Below are 23907 nucleotides of genomic sequence, written 5' to 3' on the forward strand. Positions count from 1 at the left end.
CAAATAAATCTTGCCAGCCCTCCCAAGTAAATTAGATAGGAAATTTGATTAATTCTACATTATTGTAGATTACATAACAGTCTGATGTAAAATCCCCTGCAGCCACTTTTAACCAACCAGTCAACCAGTTTCTTCCAAGTTTCTTCCTTTAACTTTTAGGCCACTAAGGGCTCTTATATAATCAGTCCCTTGGCATAAGGTGACCAGACGTCCCGCTTTTGGCGGGACAGTCCCGATTTTTAGCAATTTGTCCCGCGTCCCGCGGCGTTTCAAAAAAGTCCCGATTTTTCATTCTGCCTCCTCAGTCCCGCTGCCTCTTGAGCCCCAGCTGATGGCTAGAAGAAAAAAAAACTGTTTAAACTCTTGCCCGGGGCTTCAAAGGGCCGCCCTACAGGCAATCAGTGTAAAGAGTTCCTGAAGCAGTTTTTTTTCCCCCTAGCTAAGCTGCAGAAACGAAACCGAAACCAGGATCTTTGGTGCAACGTGACAAAATGAGGCAGAGAGAGATTTATTTTTATTTTTATTTTTCCTCCCCAAAAAAGGTAGGTGAAAAACTGCAAACAATGGGAAATTTAGGAGGAGAGTTCAAGATTTTAAAACACAAAAGAAAAAAAAGCTGTATTTAACTAGGGAATTGTAATAATTGAGATACTATTAATTGTATATTGTGTTGAAAGCAGAAATGGTTAAGTTGTGGTTCAGAGGAATATATGGGGGAAATTATTTGGTTTATTATTATTGGTAAATATAATTAATTGATTTGTAAGAAATTGGATTGCATGGAAATAATAGGAATATTCATGTTCATATTGATTAATATACAAAAAAGATAGTTTTATAACTAATTGATTTATATTAAAATGTTGAATTTGTATTAAACAACTGTATTACATAATTACATAATTAAACAATGTGAGGATGGATATAAAAATAGATGACAATGGGAAGGGGTATAATATAGAATAGAAGGGAAAAATTGAATTTGATTAAGATTAGAGATGAGGATGAAGGGTAATATTGGTTTTTTTAAAAAAATAGATGAGGAATAAATATGGCAAAAAGGAAATATAGAAATTGTAAATTTAATTGAAGTGACTAAACACTGTTTAAATTTGTGAACCGGCCAAATACTCTGTTCAAAGAAAATAAATTGTATGTTTGTATGTGTGTTTCTAATTACTGCTATTTATTCATATTTGTTCTCTTTTATTCTTTAAAGTTTAACCATTCATTCTTTATCTTAATATCTTTATATTTGTTTGGGATTGGCTTTCTTCCCTTTCATCTTTTTTATTGTACAGCAATCTTTCTCCTCAAACCTACCACCTCTCTCTTTTCTTTCCTTCTTACTTTCTCTTTCCCCCCTCTTCTTCTCCTCCCTACTTCCTCTTCCTTTCTCCTTCTCCTCCTCTCTTCCTCCCCCTCTTACCTTCACTCCTACTCTAATTTCCCTTCCCTTCCTTCATCCCTCTCTATTGCTGTATCCTTTTATGCATATGGACTACTCAGAGGGCTGAAAAAGTTATTTTTGACTGGTCCTCGCACTTTTGACCAGTCCTCGAACTTACGACTGTCTTCACATTTTACGTTTTTTGCTCTATCTTATCACCATGGTGAAGAGAAGCAGTTGTGAAATGAGTGACATGGTTGTTAAGGATGCTGCATGGGCATAAATGTGAGGATGGTCATAAGTGTGAGGACCAGTCAAAAGTGCGAGGACCTGTCAGAAATGACTTTTTTCAGCCCTCTGGTTAGTCCTTTTGTGCATATGGACTACTTAGAGGGCTGAAAAAGTTATTTTTGACTGGTCCTCACACTTTTGACCAGTCCTCGAACTTACGACTGTCCTCACATTTTACATTTTTGCCCTATCTTGTCATCATGGTGAAGAGAAGCAGTTGTGAAATGAGTGACATGGTTGTTAAGAATACTGCACGGGCATAAATGTGAGGATGGTCATAAGTGTGAGGACCAGTCAAAAGTGTGAGGACCTGTCAGAAATGACTTTTCAGCCCTCTGAGTAGTCCCTATACACATAGCCATGGCCACCCGGTCACATGACCAGCTAGCCACGCCTACCCAGTCACATGGCCTCCAAGCCACGCCCACACAATAAGTCACGCCCACAATGGTGTCCTTCTTACCAATGTTAAAATCTGTTCACCTTACCCTATACACATAGCCATGGCCACCCGGTCACATGACCAGCTAGCCACACCCACCCAGTCACGTGACCAGCTAGCCACGCCCACAAAATAAGCCACGCCCACAATGTCCCTCTTTACCAATGTTAAAATCTGGTCACCTTACCTTGGCAGCATCTCTTCCCCTCATCCATCAAGGTCACTCTCACAACCCTTTACAATTTTCTCAATAATCTGTTTATCTGAGGAAAACACCTACTGGGAATTAACACTGTGGTACCTCTTGAAACATAAATCAATTTAAGAGCTATATTTATTTTAACAACATTAACCTTGCCCTACCAAACGTATCTATTAATGATGTTTTAATTTTTTTTTAGCATGTTGATTTCCACATATACAGTATAGGAATATGTAGTCCTAAATTTGAAATAAATTCTGTGAAATCTTCATCTATTTCACCTATATTACACCAATCTTTTTTTGATTTCTGTATCCATTTTTACAAAAGACAGGGCAAAACAGGACTGCTCTAATACAAAGTGAGTTATTGATCCAAAATTCCTGACATAGCATTATAAGAAGTGAATACTGCTGAGGACGTTTGGAAAACTTTGTTCCTCCTTTTTTAGTTCAGAGCAGTTTACAAAGATAAATTAAGATAGACATCCATGGCTTAGAGGCACAGTATTTTAGTGCTTTTTCCAAGATTAAGCTGTGGACATTAAGAACAAGCTGAAATTAGCCAGCAATTGGAATCAGGTACTAGAAAGGCTAATATAGTTGTAAGTTACATTAAAAGAAGCATAGTAGAAATGATACTGTCAGTGTTCCAAGTATCGCACCCACTGAAAGCAGAACTCCGAGGCAGGTAGATTACTCAAAGAACATGTTTATTGGATACATCATATTGGCACAGCCGGTGAAAACCAACTCTAAAAGTTCCCATGATTTTCACCTAATTAAAAGAGCAAAAGTCCCCCCTCCCAGATGTCACCGGTCACATTGTCCAATGAATATAGCTGGCAGGCTGCTTGGTCGCCCCTCCCCTCCTTCAACAGCCACCTGTTACGATGACCTGGAAAACGTTTTGTTTTGGCAATTAGCTGGGGTATCTACTTCCCCCTTCACTTCCCCCTCTCAGTTCATGGCAATTATGAGGCAGCACAAGATGGCTTCAGTTTACATCTCTCTCTAAGCGGTTTACAGAGTCAGCATATTTCCCCCCAACAATCTGGGCTTTCATTTTACTGACCTCGGAAGGATAGAAGGCTGATACAACCTTGAGCCTGGTGAGATTTGAACTGCCAAATTACAGGCAGCCGGCAGTCAGCAGAAGTAGCTTGCAATACTGCATTCGAACCACTGCGCCATCGTGGTTCAACTCGTATGCTGAAAAAACAAACCACAAAGCAGCTTAAAGAGGGGCCACAGTGTGCCAAAATGCCCTTTGAGCCATGCTCCTGGGCCATATGGGGGCTGGCTTTGCGCTGCAAAAAAAGGAGACAAAGCCAAAAACAGCCTTTCCCCTCCATCTTTTTCTTCTTCTTCATAGCATAAAGCCAGCCCCACCTCCATCCAGGAGCTCTTTGCAAAATTAGAATGCTAATTTCAGGCTTCCTCATTCTGGTTGATTTGATCTTATGCATGCCAATACTGCCTTACAGATAGATTATTTATCACTTCGTGTTAATGGACTGTTCCTCCTTCATGGATATTTGTATAGGTTATCTGGATAGGTTATGCTAAAAGCTAAAAGATATTGATTTCATAAAGAGCAAACAGGAAGAGCAATTATTTACACCCAATAATGTATGTTCTGAGGATGGTTACAAACTGAGTTATGAATCTGGACTCAGAAAAAATATGAACAAAATATATTTTTTACTGCTTTATACATTAGAAAGACAGCATCATAAAATTGTGAATTTATTCATAGTCAGTGTATACAGGTAGTCTTTGACCTATGACTGTTCATTCAGTGACCATTCAAAGGTTCCAGCTGTTCTAGCACCCCCATGTATCATCTCTGACCCAGATGGCACCACTCGTGCACCCTTTACTCTCTTGTGCATCCTCCCCAACCTTCATGGTGCTTCTTGCACACCCTCACACAATCACTGTGTGACCTGCATGGCACCATTCACACACCCTCTTGTGCACCCTCCCCGACCCATGCAACACCTTTCATACACCTTCACTACACTGTTCCTGACCCACACGGCACCCTTCACACATTCTCACATTCTCTCCCCAATTGTTTCCTGCCTGCAAACTTGGACTTGCAATTTCCTGCCAGCCTCCCCACTGACTTTGGTTGTGGGAAGTGGGTAGAAAATTGCCTCGCCTAACAACCATGGCTGCAACTGTAACTGCAGGGATTGCCACCTCTAAATGAAGTATCATTTTATTACCGCATCACTTAACAACGGAAATTCCAGAGCCAGTTGTTGTTGTAAGTTGAGGACTAGCTATATGTTCAAAGTAAATGCTAATTTAGCCCCCTAGCCTCTTGTAATCTTCATCCATCATGCCTCAAATAGCCTAGTACTTGTGTCCCAGCTAGAGATGGATAATCCTCTGGATTGAATTTGCCTGATAAATTAAAAAAAAATCTGGGTTGTGTTTTATTTGGGGATCATACATTAAATAGTTCTGCTGTAATTGGTTTTGGACTGCAGTTATAAGCTGTTGAAGTAGAAATCAATCAATATATGATACAAATATGTGTTAAGTATAACATGTGTCATATTCATTTAGTTGCTGAAATTTTAATTACACAGTTTTTCCTCTATTTTGCCATAAGTAGATGAATATTTGGATACATGATGGATTTAATGTAAGGTAGATCATAAACTGGGCATAAATGTGTTATTACCTTTTTACATATTTGTAGGTTTCAAAATATTATACAGTATTCCCTCTCCCTCCCCTCTCATTTTTTCCTAAATTTCTTAAATATTCTCAGTATTGCTTCAGTGTATTTTGAGGTCTCCATTAGTGCAGTTAATGAGTCCCATGAAATGGTTGCATTATTTGAATTCACACTCGTCAAAGTGATATTGCTATGGAAAATAGGGCAATTGGTTCCAGCACAATGAAAATAGGCAATGAAAAAAAAATTAAATATAGATTTTTATACGTTTATTAAAATTTTACAGTACAGGATAAAAACAATATACTTACAGTATAATTAAATGTAAGGTTAATAAAGCCTCAGAGTAGGTATAGAAAGCAAAAATAAAAACCAAAAAATTCTATGCAGGTTCAGGTGTTCCAACAACTCCTATTTAGTGTTCCCTAGAGCACATTGGGACATGGTGGCTCAGTGGCTAAAACGCTGAGCTTGTCGATCGAAAGGCCGGCAGTTCAGTGGTTCGAATCCCTAGTGCCGCGTAACGGGGTGAACTCCCGTTACTTGTCCCAGCTTCTGCCAGCCTAGAAGTTTGAAAGCATGTAAAAAATGCAAGTAGAAAAATAGGGACCACCTTGGTGGGAAGCTAACAGCGTTCCGTGTACCTTTGGAGTTTAGTCATGCCAGCCACATGACCACGGAGACGTCTTTGGACAGTGCTGGTTCTTCAGCTTTGAAACGGAGATGAGCACCGCCCCCTAGAGTCAGAAACGACTAGCACATATGTGCAAGGGGAACCTTTACCTTTAGAGCACATTAATGTTGTTCAATTATATCAAATGTTTGCTCTAATGCAGTAATGAGTCTCTTCTTTTTTCTGTTTTCTTCTGATGGCATCTTTCTTCTCTCCATATTGTACCCAAGAATGCTCATATCTAAAACCCCAACTAGCCTGAACTGCGCATACTAAATTAGCCTGGCATTAACTGAATTTGCAACTGTATAAATTGGTAAAGATCATTCATAAAGAATGAATCATAATCGTAAGAGATTTAAACTGGCGGCATTCTTCCCCTAGAGAAGTTATATTTTCTCCAAATCTTTGTATATTCTTTAAAAAAATAAATAATGAAGAAGAGTGATGGTATTTCTCTGAATTAATTGATTTTTTTTCAAGGATAACTTTAATTCAAATGTCACATGTACCAAGACAAAAACATTATCACATCTGCATGGTTAAAATAGCTTTATTTCTCAGATACACCACTGTGTTTTAGTCTACATAAATAAATAAATTTTAATATCCACTACTTTTTATAGTTCACACATTTTATTTATTGTATCCAGGGCTCACTAAACTGTAAAATCTGAGCCAGAATTTATGGGAAAGGAAACTCTGCCAATATTTTCTTCTTAATTGTATCGAAGGACAAAAGTGGTGAAAGCAGTGAATGTCTTTGTTCAGAATTGCTACGATTCTGCTTTTTCACGTGAAGCAGCTCAAGAATAGCTTTAAAGCAGAATCACAGCTGCATTGCAGAAGACAATAGGGGCACAAACTTGTTCACAGAATTTTGGATGTTAAAGGAAGCCAAATACATACTGTACAAGAGGTTGGCAATTAGAGAAAATAAGTTTAGAAGGTTTTGCATGCATGCAGTAGATATCAAAAGTCTACACATCTCTGTTAAAATGCTAGGCTGGTGAGATGTAAAAAAATCAAGAACCAAGATAAATCACTTCAGAATTTTTTACACCATTAATATAACATATAAACTGTAAAAATTCAGTTAAAAAAATGAAATCTTTTAGGAAGAAAAATAACAATAAAATCATACATATACGTAGTCTAAGACCTCCTGGATGGAGACATATCGTATTTTTCGGAGTATAAGACGCACCGGAGTATAAGACACACCTACCGTTTTTTGTTGTTGTTTTTTTAAATGTTTTTTTTTTAATTTTTTTAGACAAACACACATACAAACATACAATGTATTTTCTTTGAACAGAATATTTGGCTGGTTCACAAATTTAAACAGTGTTTAGTCATTTCAATTAAATTTACAATTTCTATAACCATAGAACCATAACCATAACCATAACTCTGTAGACTTAGTTCTGTGGAATTTTGATATTGTGTTGGATTGACCACTCAGTACCCTTTTGGTATGCTGAACCTAGAGTCAATTTCTTTGTCTAAAAACCCATCGCTTCAGATAATACTTCTCAAGTATTTGAACTGAAACATTTGTCAGCTGGGTATCTGTTTTTGGTTCTACAGGCTTGGTATTTGGCACAGGCTTGTAAAGTAGTTCAGTCTAGTTCAGGGTGGTAGTCAGACTAAAGAGCATAGCAGCATCTGAGCATTTATTCAGCATTAATACTAGATTGCTGTCTTTGTGAGCCATGAGTGTATAGTCAGCAAAGAGGTTTCTTGAATGACTGTATGGAGGCACTTCATCCATATATTCAAGCAGAAAAGTAAAAGGGAGAACTACCTAGTCAGTACGTGATGTACACTCTTCCTTCTGACCCTGGACAACATATGACAATGCAAGTGAAGAACAGAGTAAATAGGAATAGGAACATAGCCCTGATTTTGCTCCATTGGAAATGGCATTTGCAGCTGAAGTATCACCATTGTAAAGAATCTCTCCTGTCATTTTTTCCCCCCATTGAGCAGTAGAATCAACTTCACAAATTTCCGCAGGGATCCATGATGTCTCAGGATGATCCAGAGAGCCTCTTTCTTTACAGTGTCAAATGCCTTTGTCAGGTCAATGAAGACAGAGTAGAGAGGATTGTTCTGCTTGATGCACTTTCTCTAGTTTTGCCTCCTGGCAAATACCATGTCTGCTGTACTGAAAACCGCACTGTGCCTCAGGGAGGTTCCTTTTCAAAGACAGCTACCGGTCTGTTCAGCAGAATGCAGGCAAAGATGTTGTCTGCAATAGACAATAGTGAAATAACCTTGTAGCTTCTGCACTCTAATTTGCTTCCCTTATTTTTATGGGGAGGCACAATGCGGTGATCACAAAACTTATCAGGCATTTGGTCCTCTATAGACCAAATGTCTTCCACAATGTCTTGGAATGCAGGTGCTGCAGGGTGTGCAGCGGTGGTATTCAGCCAGTTCGGGCAAACCGGTAGTGGCGACCTGCGGTTGGGGCTGGTTCGGACTGGTTCAGGTGAACCGGATGTTAATGTTAATCTGGTTCGGCGAACTGGTTGTTGCAAGGACTGGCTGACCCCACCCTTCTCAGGAGTCCCCACACAGCCCATTTTGGATGCCAGGTAAGTGCAGGGCCCGCATGGAGGCTCTGGGAGGGCGAAAAATGGCCTACTGAAAATCTGGAAATGGGCCCGTTTCTGGCCTCCGGAGCCCGGGGGAGGCCATTTTCACCCTCCCAGAGGCTCAAAGAAAGCCTCCAGAGTCTGGGGAGGACAAAAAATGGGGCTACTGGAAGTCCGAAAATGCCTGTTTCCGGCCTCTGGAGAGCCTCCGGAGCCCGGGGGAGGCTGTTTTCGCCCTCCTGGATGCTCGACCAAAGCCTCTGGAGTTTGGGGAGGGCAAAAATGGCCCCCCAGGTGCAGGAGGCCGAGTGGGCCACGCCCACCATGGCCACGCCCACCCAGCAACCAGGCAGACAACCAGTTGCTAAAATTTCTGAATCCCACCCCCGAATACAGTCAATACAATTTTAAAAGCAACACGTTTTCCCCGCTATAGTTTAAGATATAATAAAATATTCTTAAAGCATCATGAAGGCAGCATCTTAAGAAAAGTATAAATCAGTCTTTGATTTCTCCCTTTCTCTGCGGCAAAATATAAAATCAAATCTGTATGCCAGAACAAAACTGACAGGTGAATTTATCGTTTCACAAGAGCCCTCTTGACTGAATAACTAGTTTAAACATATTTGAACTTCGATTGACTTTGATTTGTTTGATTAATTTGCTCAGGCAGGCAGAAATTTTATAATTCCAAATTTGCTTAACTATTTCAATTTCAAGCATAATAGGTGAAGAAAACCTTGCTTGAACCTCAGTCTGTCATAACAGAGCTGTATTGTTTGACAGAACTAATAAGTAGTTCTCCTTTAGCAGGATGGGAACATAAGAAATATTCTCCAAAAATAATAGGTTCCAATCTGGATGATAGTTCTCCCATTGTAACAATGGCTCTCCGTTACCTGAAAAATAAGGAAATTAAAAATACATTTGGCAAAGCCAAGTGTCTCAAGGGAGCTCATAAGGCATCACTGGTCAGTGGTCTACAGTTAGGAGATTATGACTGAGCTTCCTTCTCCACCTTGACCTAATCAGATGGACTGTGAATTCTATAAGTTGCAGTACTTCCAGTCCCCAGCCCCTGTATTTGCCTCTGTATATGTAGGGGAACCGGAAACTACTAGCACGCATGTGCGGGGGAACCTTTACCTTTATGTAGGAGAAGGAGTTGCAGAACCTGAGTGTGGAGTTAAAAGAGGAATCAGCCTAGAATCCCTACATAGCCAGAAGTGAACTAAGTCTACTGTCCCTTGAATTCTGTTGACTCTTACTAATTCATACCAGGTGCTAACTGTTAGTTGAGAAAGATTCTTGTGCAAAGGCATGATTAGCAATCAATCAGTTTAATTGGACCTTCACTGTGGACCTGATCTTTCATGCCTGACAATGTCCAATATATCTGGAGATTACCAAGTTAGGGAAGTAACATTACATCTGCTGATGGCTTGTGTTTTATCATAGAGTTTTAAGTATATGTATTTAAAATGAGTTCTCAGAATTGAATAATATACCAGCCTTTAAATATATAGATATATATATTAATAGTAGTCAATTTTGTCTGCTTTTTTGCTCATATTATTGTCCTACTCATGATTATTTTGAAATTAATAATTTCAAAATTTAATAATTTTGAAATTAATTTTTTGAGTATTATTTGAGTAAGAGCAATAAAAATAATTATCAACACCATAATGCTTGTGGTAAATTACCAAAGTTCCTATCTGCTTTAATTGGAGGTACATTTTTTAAAAAAAGATAACAATTAAATTAAACTTTTACAATCCTATTTTCATATCTTTCTCTTTTCTCTTTCATTTAAGAGTTAATTTAATTCTACTTTTTAAATTTTGTCCTGGAAAAATGTGCTTTAGAAGGTAGTAAACACTTTTAAAAACAATTTTTTTTTACATATTGGAAATTGAGTTCTAGAAGCTGAGACTATTCTCTTTAATATTACCTGTATTTAGAATTAGTTGAAGGATTTAGCATCTTGGTTTGGTTTTTTGGGACTGTTTCTGAAATGGCTAGACCAGGGGTGTCAAACTCAAGGCCCAGGGGCTGGATCTGGCCTGTGGAGTGCTTAGATCCGGCCTGCAGGGTTACCCTGGAAACAGCAAAGGACCGGCCCACAGTGTCTCTGCCAGTGAAAACGGAGCCTGGGAGGGCCGCATAAGGCCCTCCCAAGCTCTGTTTTCACTGACAGGAAGTCGTTGCAACAAAAAACAGAGCTCAGGAGCCAGTTTTCGCTGGCAAGACTCTCAGGCCACCACAGGTGCCTCCGATACAAGTGACATCGAGCTGGCCATGCCCTCTGCCCCCCGCCTGAGGTCAAACACTCTGATGCGGCCCTCAGTGAAATCGAGTTTGACACCCCTGGGCTAGACTAACTTTATATCCTGTCATATGTTTATCTGATTTCCTCAGATGTGCAAATAATTCTAAGATTTGTATGTGGACTTCTGTGCCAATGAATGGAGCTGGTAATATTTTTTTTTTGTCAAATAGAAATAAACCATTCCACTTGTCTCTTTTTAATATTACATCGATTGTAGCATGTACTTTGAGAGTCTTTAAACAGCAAACTGCCTCTTTCAAGTGACTTAATTTTAATCAATTAATTTTTTATAGTTTGCTTCCCACCAGCCTAAGAATCTCATTAATTTACATTCCTGTTGATGGCCTTCCCTTTTCATCACCCTCTCTAAATTTGGAGATACAGAGAATGCTGTAGAGCAGAGGAACCTACCGGGGTGGGATGAAAAAGTGAAGATGACAACAGTGCAGGGATGAAATGTAAAATTTGTTACTACCGGTTCTGTGGGCGTGGCTTGGTGGGAGGGGTAATGTGACTGGGTGGGCGTGGCCAACTTTTTTTTTTTTTTTTTTTTTTTTTTTTACTTTTCAAAGCATTTTTTCTAATGCTTTGAAAAGCCTCTGCCGATTAGGCAACTCATCTGGGATCGTCAGAGAGGCTTTTTAAAAAATACCTTTCTGCCGATCAGGCAACACAGCTGGGATCATCAGAGACTTTTCAAAGCATTTTTTAAACCACCTCTTCGGCCAAAAGGTTGCAGAAGAAAATGCTTTGAAAAGCCTCTGATGATCCCAGCTGAGCCGCGCGATATCAGAGGCTTTTTTTTTTTTACTTTTAAAAGCATTTTTTCGTCGGAAGAGGTTGTAGAAAAAATGCTTTTAAAAGTAAAAAAAAAAAGCCTCTGATGATCGTGCGGCTCAGCTGGGCATGAGGGGGGGGTTTGCAGGAATTTTTGCTACCGGTTCTCCGAACCATCCGCCGCCATCGCTACCAGATCGGGTGATCCAGTCCGAACCGGGAGCATTTCACCCCTGCAACAGTGGTTGTGCAATTGAAGCCCCCTTCATTACATAGGTTGTGATGCCAGGGATTTCATTATGCAGTTGTGGTTACTATCACAAGTTCTTTGATGACACACACACACAAACACACACCTATGATATTGAACTCAGATCTTTTTATCTCTAGTTTTCCCTCCATTTTAAAATTGTAATATTTCTAAGGAAACTAGGTCTCTTTTCCAAACTGCAGAATAGTTGCCAAAAATTCATTGTTAATGATGTGACATGTTATGAAGAAAATCGGGTTCAGGATCCTCCCCCCCCCCCGCCCGCACTTGCCTGCGACTGCTTTTATTCCCAATGTTAAAAACAGTTATTGAAACTGGCAGGTTAAAAATTGGATTCCAGAGGGCAAGATAAATTGATTATGTCATTTTCATTAAAGTCCACAAAGAAATGTATTTCTATGCCTTCATTTCTCTCCTCTTATTTTCTTTTTCTTTTTTTAAAAAATGCAAATCGTTTTGCAGAGCATGCAACCAATATCCATTTCTCACTTTTGCGATGGATGCAGTGACGTGGGAAATAAAAAATATTGTTCTCCGCTTGTTTGATTGAATTGTCCTAGGCTTGTGGGAATGAAAGATACTGTTCTTTCCAGTGATTTCAACAAAAGCATTTTATATGGTTTCTTTCTTTCTTTCTTCTTCTTCTTCTTCTTCTTCTTCTTCTTCTTCTTCTTCTTCTTCTTCTTCTTCTTCTTCTTCTTCTTCTTCTTCTTCTTCTTCTTCTTCTTCTTCTTCTTCTTCTTCTTCTTCTTCTTCTTCTTCTTCTTCTTCTTCTTCTTCGTCTTCTTCTGATTACTATTATTGCATCATGAGAGGTTGCCCTTGCTTCTTCTCTCCTTCTTACCGTCTCACATTTTACATGGACATACAGGTAGTCCTCGACTTATGACCACAATTGAGCCCAACATTTCTGTTGCTAAGAGAAACATTTGTTAAGTGAGTTTTGCCCCATTTTATGACCTTTTTTGCCAGAGTCGTTAAGTGAATCACAGCAGTTGTTAAGTTAGTAACACGGTTGTCATAAATATGAGTCAGTTGCTAGGCATCTGAATTTTGATCATGTGACCTTAGGTCATAAGTGTGAAAAACAATCATGTTGCTTTTTTCAGTGCCGCTGTAGCTTTGAATAGTCACTAAATGAACTGTTGTAAGTCGAGGACTACTTGTATAAGATTTAATTATTTATGCCTTATCTTTAATATAGTGGTTTTTCCAACCTACAACAACAACAAAAACGAGGGGGAAACATTTGCCTCTTAGATCACCTTCTGATCCTTCCATTCTTGCTGTAAAAGTGATGGAGAAATATAAAAGTAGTTATAAATAGCATCTGTGGCATTCTTCACTTATTGTACACATTATGATGTCAGAAGATCAGAAGCTGCTCCCCCAGAGGCAGATCATCAGCAATCTAGCAAACATTAATTGACTCCAATTAATGTTTAGGACAAAAAATATTTTGGGTAAATTCTTATGCATAGCATGGAGAAAGTGGATGAGGAGAATGCTTTCCCCCCTCCTTTTCAAGACATTTAAACCAGGGGCCATCCGGTAAATCTGGCTGGAAAAAGATTTAGAAAAGAAAGCGGTTCTTCCTACAGCACATAATTAACAGTGGAATTAATCAATCTCCATGTCATAGAGATGGGTCAAAACCTTGGAAAGTTTTAAAAGGTAGTTTACAGAGGAGAGATCTATCCAACCCAAAGCTGAGTCTAATTTTCATAAGGGGTTTCTTACACAGCCAGTTTCAAATCACCCCATAGCATCTTAATGGGAATTGATTTGGCTATTCCAGAACACTTTATTTATTTCTTTTTTCTTTTAGCCATTCCTTGGAGGATTAACTGTAATGTTTAGGGTCACCTGGCAAGATCACATTATCTTCAATACAATACCTTCTGATACAATAACAAATTCATAGTGGATTCTATGATGGTGAGCTGCTGAGACCCTGATGGATGGAGCAAAGCAAAGGAGTCCCAAACCGTAGCATTTCTACCACCATGTCTTACAGTTAGTATTGTTCTGCCCCAGCTACGGACCCCAAAGAACGCAGCACACACAAAGTCCGTTCAAACCTTAGTTTACTAAATAAGCCAGCTTTTTACAACAACGGCTGTTAATTAACTGCATTAACAGCCGCCAAGAATTCAAAGAATAATACTGAAAGCTTACTGTGGTTGGTAGAATGCCCAGAAGCAATTTGCAGGAAGCTGATAAGATAAGCAAGACAAGACACGAAGGTATGTGAACGAAGTTGTTCCCTGCAAATTGCTTCAGTCGGTGTTCCTCCTTAAATAGGCTAAGGGAGTGGCCAATTAGCCCCAAGCCTTACTCTTGAGGAGACCTCCTCCTGAAGAGCCACTCCTGCCTTTTGGCAGCTCTACGTGCCCGTGCATCGAGAAGAGGCTCCTCCTCTTCGTCCTCTTCACTTAAAGGAGCTTCTGGAGGTTCTGAAGGCCCTGGCTGAATCCCCGCCTCTGGCACCACATCTTCTCCAGCCTCCTCATTGTCCGACTCGAGTGCCAGCTGCACAGGCTGCTGGCGCAGCACCCCACCAGCCTCCTCGCTGTCTGAATCAGCTACTAGCTGCACAGGCCACGTACGGGCCACAACAAATATCAGGTTCTTCTGGTGAAGTGCTTATTTTGGCTTTCACCAAACACGCCTTATGGTCTTAGGTATTTGAAGGAGTGATAAATGTAGGGATGGGCTTAGTTTTTTTTCCCCATGTGAAATTTGCATTTAGGTTTATTTAAATGCACAATGGGTTACAAAATGTAAACGTTTTATTTATTCTGAAACCAATTTTAAATATCTGTATGTTGAAATATGGGGGGGGGAAATGAGGGGCTCTATTTATTTTTAAACATAGCTGTGCGATCCATCCCGTGCTTGTGAGACATATTTTAAGAAATAAAAATAGTTGACTAAGATAGTCTGACCCAGCAGGGCTAATTCTGTATTTTGTGATCAAATAATTTTCACAGGCCACTTCACGTGACCTTGATTTTATCCCTCTTGTTAATGCAACCTAGGTTTGCATTGGCTATTTTGGCCATTGCCTCGCTTCTGGCTCTTATTTAAGTGATCGTCCACTGGGGCTGCAAGATCCCTCTCACAGTTACTGCTGTTCAGCCAGGCTTGATCTAATCTGTACCTGTACATTTGGTACAAATTTAATGAATTCTGTTTTAACATTTGAAGAGGTTTTGCATGAACTGAACACATGGGGAGGTAAAGGTTTCCCTGTCCAGTTATGTCCAGTTATGTCTGGGGCGTGGTGGTCATCTCCCTTTCTTGGCCAAGGGAGCCAGCATTGTTCAAAGACATTTTCCATGGTCATATGGCCAGTATGGCACAGGGATCACTATTACCTTCCCACCAAAGTGGTATCTATTTACCTACTTGCATTTGCATGCTTTCGACCTGCTAGGTTGGCAGAAGTTGCAGCAAGGAACGGAAAATTATTGCATGCTACTCGGGTCTCAATCCTGAGTTGTTAGCTTTTCAGGTGACAAGCTCAATGACTTTAACCTATTGAGCCATGACACTCCCTCAAACACATGGGAAGCTATGTTTAATTGTGGAAAATCCACACGTTCAGTTTAAGATGGCATTACATGCCAATGAAACATTTTGTCCCTAGGAGCTACATGAGAGACTGACTCAGAGCATTTTCTGAAAACAATAAAGAATCCCTCAACTCAGACATAAACACGGACATACATAAAGAGATAAGATATTAAGGGAGAAAATACAGGACATTTTAAGTTTGACTTTCCATTTTTAATTTCCATTTCAACAAACTAAACTTTTGTTTCCACATTTAACTGGCCTGAATAGTACTGGTTATAAATTTAACACCAATATTGATGAGCTTGTATTACAAATTGAAAGGCATTGTGAGTTTAATAAAAAGTCATTCATTACCATTTATTAATTTAGATGTTTTGTCAGTTATTAATTTAGATATTTATTATGTTGCCCCTAAGATATTTCTGTTATATATCTTCTTAGCTATTAAGTAACCTGTATTAATCATTGTAGTTTGAATAGTATTAATTATGTATGAAACAAAATAGTGTTTATAAATACTATTGGGAAAAGCTAATGTGGTTGGAAACTGCAAAAACATATTGGAAAATTGTAGATTAGAAAAATAATGTTTCCTTGCAAGCCTTATAATACTCAACATATATTTATAGGGTGCTATATGTGAAATATTTGAATGCTTGCTGAGAATAAAATCTTATAAAGCAAAAGAGATCTTTATAAAACAGACTATTAGATTTTCTCTGGCTCAGTTAAGGATGCAAATCTGCAACTGTATTGAGATAGTATCATTGCCTCATCACAGTCTGATGTATTAATGACTTTAGAAATTTTCCCATTATCTTTTCTTTTTGAGATATCATTTCACAAAAGTTCCCTATTGTCTTCTCTTTTCTTTTTGAGACATCACATCACAGTTTAATGTGTATTTCTAAAATTTGCAGGATTAGAAATATATTTATTAAAAAAACACTGAAAGGTAGGTTTTTTTTGGTGCTGCTGATTGAATAATGCTTATTTCAGAATCTTATGATAAAGATTGTCTTCCTTTTTCCATCTTTTTTAGGTAACACAGAATGTAAAACTGAAGAAGAAAATAACCAAAACAAAAGAAGCTAAAAAGGTTTTGAAGAGAAATTTTAAAGTAAATACAAAAATTGTATTTACTGATGATGGAGAGGTAAGATCAAACACAAATAATTTGATTATACTGCTAAGATTTCCTACATTAATAGCTTTTTGGAGCATAGACCAAGGGAATATGACTCTACAAGTTCTTCGAGACCACTTGGAGATACTTGTAATCACTGACTATAATTATCTTCATGGATTACCCGGCAGGGTTGGGTTTAGGGGGTACAGTTTTGCAGTAGTTCTGGTCTTTTCTGTTGAAGCATATTCAAAAGGTGGTACTTGGAAGCTATTGTTCTAAACCAGGGGTGTAAAACACAAGGCCCGCGGGCCGAATCCAGCCTGTGATGTGGTCAGATTCAGCCCACGGGGCCATCCTGGAAAATGTAAGGGAGAGAAGCCCACGTCGCTTTAACCCAGTCTACCCAATGCAAAGAGGAAACATCAGGCCAGTGTGGCTTTGGCCCGGTCTACCCAATGCGAAGACGAATCGGGCCAGCGTGACTTCGGCCTGGTCTACCCAATGTGAAGAGGAAACATACCAGCAATTTGGGGAGTGGCCATGCCCACCCAATTGGCTACCCCCCCCGAGGTCGACCACAGCCCTGATGCGGCTCTCAATGAAATTGAGTTTGACACCCCTGTTCTAAATCTAAGTCATTGATTGACTCTTGGTATCCCGTAGTATTCTGTTTTGTCCCCTATAGTGACAAAATCTATTTCAAAATCTGTTTGAAACTACTATTGGAGATCATTTATAGGAAAAGACAAGGCAGAGCCTGGGGGCGGAGTCAATAGAGGAATCAGCCTTGAATCATTACATTCCCACAAGCGATCCAAATCTAGCCCTCCTTGAATTCCATTAACTCTGGAAAAGCACAAATTTGGTGCTGACCATTAGTTGACTAAATTCTTACGTATAGACATGAACAACAAATCAGCTTAACTGGAATTTAAAGCGTGGTCCTGATTCTTCCTGTCTGACATCATTTGAATTTTTGGAGTGGCATGCTGTCACTATGCTAATGATACCTAGAGTCCCTTGGAGTTTGGCAGTTAAACATTTGAGTAAATAAAGTAAAAAAAAAAAATTACTGTTCCTTACCATCGAACCAAGGAAGTAATCCATAATATACCCTAATCTCAGTAATGGAATACATGAGAGAGACTGAACTAAAATTAAATACAGGGAAAATGCAAGTACTGTTGGTAAGGAGAAAGTTGGACTTGGGAACTGAGGTGAAGCCTGGGTGAATGCCACTGTCCCCAAAATATAAACTTTGGGAGTGTTTCCTGACTTCATTATTACTGATTATTTCTAATTAAATACTATTTAAAAGTTTTCAAGGAGAATAGGTAGATTCCCTTAAATACAAATTTAAAAGGTCTGAGAGAGAGGGGGATAAAAGGAGGAGAGGAAAGGAGGGGAGAGAGAAATATGAATGATACTGTGCAAAATGTGTCACCCTCTTAATGTCCTGCTTTGACTTCAGAACAGTTATTCTGTGTTCCAAGCAGAATGTTTTCAACCAAGTTGGTGGTATTTTGAAGTAAAATTGGAAATGTTTTGCATGTCCCTAGTTTGGAATAAGTCTGACCTATTCTGTATCTGAAATCCAAAAGTAGCTTTCCTAGTTTTCGTACATTTAATTAGTATTTCTGATGAATAACTCTCATAAGTGTAGTCTGCAATCCCATGCCAAACTAATAGCAAATGTACTACTGTTCTTTTTCTATGGGAATTGGTAACAGTTTTAAAAAGCCATTTCTGCATGCTCATTTACTGGATTGAATGGATTACATAAGTTAATGTTTCCGGGTGGCAGAGAACCAAATTGCATGGCAGAGGGGATCTGAATCACAACGATGGTTCGTAGGTGCTTTTCATCAATATAACCTTCATTTGTCACATCTCTGTTTTCAACAGAATTCAGCCTGATTCTTCCTTGACTCCCTTCCCATCTTTTGATCCGCTTCAATGTTGTCAAGAGTGTAATGAGCCCAATACCGTTTCAGTACCTCTGCAAGCAGTACGTTATCACTGGGTGCAGGGAAATTACAATTTGCAATGAAGCATTTATGTTAGTTTGCAAAAGGCTAAGATAAATCCCCCTGCTCAAGTCAAAGTCTTACTGCTCTGCCTCTTAGTTCATTGCAATTGCAAGAGCTAATTTGACACAGAGCGCAATGGAGAGTAAGTAGGGGAGCTTGATGGAAAGTCGCCTATTTTCTGCCTGTTTTTCTTTTTTTCTAGGAAGCACTATAATGTGTTTCTCTCACAACCATTGCCAACTTCTATAATGAGGTCAATGAATTAAAGCTTGTTCTTACGAATATCTGATATGGAGTCTAGCAGTGTTGCGTATAGTCCCACAGAGGCGGTTGTGGTCGAAAAGTCTAATCTTTTCAGCCATTTGTGTTTATGATTATGCCATTGTATATAAACAGGCTTAAACCTCAGCGAACAATCTTAGGGGTTTGGTAGCTATCATGTGGAAATGATTCTATTAATTGTATTGGTGCACGTTTTTAAGTAGCAGTGTTTTCTGTGCCTAAGGCTCATTACTTTTTTTTTTTTAACAAGCAGTGTTTACCATTGGTTGTCTCCAGATTCAGTAAATCCCCTTTCCTTGGGATTCTGAGAATTCATTGTTCTTCTCCCATCACTTTTTTGTGTTCCCTTTCAGAGGTATAGCTTGAATTCTGAAGACTATGATGTTTCCCACCCCCACCTACCCATCCACCCCCAATTCCAGTGTATACCTGATAGCTCTGAATTAATTTACCCTTACCAAACCTTTGATTACCAAATTAATAAAAGGTTAATTAATTAACCTTTGATTAAACCAACTGTGACTGGAGATATACATACATACATATATACAAATACACTCTTTGGATTTGAACAAATGCTGTGTTAGCTGATTTTCCCCTGCTGCTATCGGCTTCTGTATTCTCTTCAATTTTTATGATCATTTTCTCTGGATTGAACTTTTGCACATTAGCACTCTAATTGCACATGAGGAGAAGAAACTGTTAAAAGCTGTTGATGTAAAATTATCAGGTGATGAAACAGCTTTTTCATATCCTCCTGGTACTGAAATGTTCACCTGACTCTTGAATTTTGATGGCTTGTTGCTCTGGCATAGACCAAACTAAGATGCAGCTGTCTTTACTATGCCTTATTATGTTTGGATAGTCACAGTTCTGGCTCTGAACGGTTGCAGGAATTGGGTATGTCTAATTAAATGAAAATAATGGCTAGGGGTGAGATAGTAGCAGTGCTCCACTATCTAAGGGGCTGCCACAAAGAAGAGGGGGTCAACTTATTCTCCAAAGCACCTGAAGGCAGGACAAGAAGCAATGGGTGGAAACTAATCAAGGAGAGAAGCAACCTAGAACTAAGGAGAACAATCAACCAGTTAGAACACCTTCCCCCCAGAAGTTGTAGGCGCTCTAACACTGGAAGTTTTTAACAAGAGATTGGACAACCATTTCTCTGAAATGGTATAGGATTTCCTGCTTGAGCAAGGGGTTGGACTAGAAGACCTCCAAGGTCCCTTCCAACTCTGTTATGTTATTTGTGTGCAGTCTGGGCATCTTCTTAGATTTATATCTCTTTTTGAGAGCAGGTGGCAGTTATGGCCAAGAGGACATTCATCTGTTGTGCCAGTTGTACCTTTTCATGGATTGGGAGATTCTTTGGACAGTTACTCTTCTAATCACCTCATGATTCAATTATTGCAATGAATTGTGTCTGTGCTGTCCTTAATGACCCCTTGATATGTTCATTTGATATCCCTGGTATATGAGCGGCACTGGTTGCCAGTTTGCTTCTGGGTATGGTTCCAGGTGATGGTTATGACCTATAAACCTTCTGTGGTACAAGGCCCAGATATTTGGGACTGCCTACTTCCTGTGGAGTCTGCACACCTCATACAAACTGACATTTAAACCATCCCCCTTTAATTAAACAATGTCTTTCAGGGCCTTGCTTCAATTTTTATTTCCTCTATTAACTTCCCTGCCTGAAAATTATATTTCTGTAACTATTCCCTGTTGGCGCAGGTCTAATGTCTTTTGGTCTTCATAGCAATCCAGAGCTCCTTTGAAACTGTAGAATAGAAACAGCAGTACTGAAATGTTTTTAATTCTTCTTCTGTGATTCAGTTAATTCAGCAGTGGCCACCAGCACAAAAGTCTATCCTGGATAAAGAGGAAGACGGCGATGATTGTAACGGGATCAATATAGACAAAGCAAAAGAAAGACTTCAGGAAGAGGATAAATTTGACAAAGAGGAATATAGGAAGAAAATTAAAGAAAAGCACAGGGTAAGTAGAATCTCATCCCATTTGTAAAAATATCAAATGGAAATACTGTGAAATGTTGGCATGTTCATTGGGGATGAAGGATTTTACTGGAAAAAGGATTATCTGTTCAGTATTACTTCTTATTCTGGCCTGATGCATGAATTTAGGCAACACAAGAAGAGATGTAGATCCTTGATTTTGTTTCACTAGTATTGCTATTCCCCATGAACATTGCCTTTCTTGTTAGTAATCAATTTATAACACTCCAATATGATATTCTGATATTAAATAAATATGTACAAACAGTAACCGAACTATATAAATGGATGGATGGTCATAGACTTGTGGTGTTGTGGACCACATATTAAACTTATTTATATGATAGACTGTTAGTAGATAAAAGGGTAAAAATTTAAGTAGCATAATAATAAGACTGTACTTCATCAAGAATGATGAGGACTAGAAAGCTTTGTACTAATGAGATTTTAGGAGTATGATGTTTTATTTAAATAGCTATGCTTTGTGTAGAGGTGATTGAGAGTTACTCATGAATTATTCAAGAAATGTCATTGCAGCAAGGTGATTGATTTCACTTATAATGTAAAGCTTTAATAGTAATAGTTTAAGCTCCTTTTTGGCATTTAAAAGAAATTAAATTACAGGACATAAAAATACAAAGATTGTTGCTGGGCCATTTATTTGTCATAAAGCAGAGCTGAAAGTTTGAGAACTTGACAGCAGAGAATAGTTATAAATGTTACTCTTTCCCTTTAATGCCCTTCTCCTTCTTCTTATTTATAGCATATCTGTGGATGCAGCACATAAAAAAAACTGTAACAAGACCAACCCCTTCCATGTGTGGAAGAAGAAATAATCTGTATTTCATAGAACAGATTATTAAACTTCCTGTGTATATGGACTAAAAGGACAGGCACCGTATTTTTCAGAGTATAAGACTCTCCGGAGTATAAATCGCACCTACCTTTTTGAGGAGAAAAATAAGGAAAAAAAAAATCTGCCTCTACCTCTGCCTCCCAGCAGTTTGCCTCTTTACAGCAAACAGCCAGTTTCAGTTTCAACACAGCCTGATTAGCACAAGCAGCTGATTGTCAGTTGGATTGGCCTCCTGACCATCAGCTTTTTCAGGCTGCAGGGATTGCCATTGCCTATTGCTGCCTCCGCGCACCCCATTTTCGCCTCCGCTTCCCATTTTCAGCCTTTGCACGCCCCGTTTTCAGCCCGTTCCAGGAGGTGGGAATCAGAATGGGCGGAAAATGGGGCACGCAGAGGCCAAAAACGGGACGCGCGGAGGCTGAAAATGGGATGCGGAGGCGAAAATGGGGTGCGCGGAGGCAGCAATAGGCAATGGCAATCCCTGCAGCCTGAAAAAGCTGATGGTCAGGAGGCCAATCCAACTGACAATCAGCTGCTTGTGCTAAAGCTGAAACTGAAACAGGCCGTTTGCTGTTAGTTGCAAGGAGGCAAATTGCTGGGAGGCAGAGGCCAAAAGGTGGGGGCCGACGGAGTATACATTCGGAGTATAAGATGCACCCAAATTTTCAGCCTCTTTGGGGGGCAGGAATTGTCTTATACTCCAAAAAATACGGTGTATGTTTTTGTTTTGGAGGAGATGAAATAATGTACTTTTGAGCCTGGTTTAAAATGAGAGTTTTGCATAATGTGCAAAATTTGAACTAAAGATTTATTGTTAAACATGAAAGCTGCCTTAGGAACACATTGGCCATGAGTGGTCATAACCGAGGATTATGTGCACAAATCTGTGCACATTTGCTATAGGTAATCTAGGCACATTTATGCACATTTCCTGTCAAAGGGCATTCTAAAAATGTGGGGCTACATGCCCATGGTATTTCTAGGTTTCATGGTTCATACTGCATAACAGTAGGGGGCACAATGGCTCAGTGGTTAAAGATGCTGAGCTTGTCAGCTGGAAAGCTGACAGCCCAGGTTTGAGATCCAAGCGCTGCATGATGGAGTAGTTTCCATTACTTGCCCCAGCTCCTGCCAACCTAGCAGTTCGAAAGCATGCAAGTGTGAGTAGATAAATAGGTACCACTTCTGTGGGAAGGTAAAAGTGTTCCATGCACCTCAGTGTTTAGTTATGACCATTTTACCTTTAGGTTACTACATAATAAAAGGAAGTGGAGTCTTAGATTTGGCTCTTAAAACTTGGGCAGAATTTTTTTTTGTTAGTTATTTTGTTACAAAAGCTTGGACTAATTCCCAAACTTGAACACCAAAGTAGTTAACATAGCCAGCACAAGATAAGAACAATTATTATTCATGCTTAACAAACTTTCTGCTGTTCTGTTCTGTATCTTTTTTGCCACTATTTCCATTTTCTCTGATAATGTAGTAAACCTGGGGTGCAGACAAGCTAAAGATAATATATTTTTTTAATTTATTTTTCACATTTTTTTTAAACATACGCCTCCCACATTAGTTTTATAATTGTAAAAGCAATTCCCTCTTCTAGTAGATGAGGGCACTAGGATTCAGAGGCAGAAATTAAGTTTGTTTGTTGCCACATAGTCTTGACTGAGAAATATGAGGAAATGACTGAGAAAACAATTTTTGTTGGGCCTGGGATTTAGGCCTTTTGCTCAATGAAGCCTGGAATAAATAAGGGAAATTAAAAGACTTACACCATACCTATACCATATGCTAAATAAATAGATAAATTAAAAGACTTGTCAGGACGGCCTCCTTTCATTATCCAAGAAAGAAAAACCCCGACTCCATTTTCATAGAGAAAGGTAACTTTTACTGGATAAGAACTGATTGCAGTCAAAGAAAAGCAAGGTCTGAAGCAAAGGCGCGAAAATCACATATAGAAAGCATCCCCTCCAACTGTCCATCATAAATCATCCAATCCACAGGTTCTCCAGGAGTCATGTGGGAGCAAACGTCTGGCAGTGTCATCCTCTTACTATGCCACGACCAGGGCCGGATTTTCCTATAGGCTAACTAGGCTTCAGCCTAGGGCCTCAAGATCAAGAGGGGCCTACACAGTGGTGGGATTCTGGGGGTTTTAGGGGGTTCGGCCGAACCCTTTGTTAAATTGCTGGCTTGCCCGCCCCTCGCCTCCCACCCGCGCAGCGCCAGCCTACCGTAGCCAGGGGTGGGCAATTGTGGCTCTTTTACAACCTGTGGACTTCAACTTCCAGAATTCCTGGTGCAGCTTGGCTGTCTCAGGAATTCTGGGAGTTGA

General features: G+C 39.3%; 1 protein-coding gene across 1 annotated transcript in view; it reads left to right on the forward strand.

Moving 5' to 3' along the window:
- The window catches only part of DDX10 (DEAD-box helicase 10), a 158017-nt gene that overhangs the window by 83730 nt on the left and 50380 nt on the right, over nt 1–23907 (forward strand). Inside the window, exons 14-15 of the mRNA XM_034409664.3 lie at nt 16300–16413; nt 20535–20696. Of these exons, the coding sequence (XP_034265555.2) occupies nt 16300–16413; nt 20535–20696 (276 nt within the window). The remainder of the gene's footprint in view (nt 1–16299; nt 16414–20534; nt 20697–23907) is intronic.

This window comes from Pantherophis guttatus, chromosome 5 (genome assembly GCF_059756535.1).
Source record: "Pantherophis guttatus breed Tessera chromosome 5, ASM5975653v1, whole genome shotgun sequence".
In the NCBI taxonomy this organism is placed as follows: Eukaryota; Metazoa; Chordata; class Lepidosauria; order Squamata; family Colubridae; genus Pantherophis; species Pantherophis guttatus.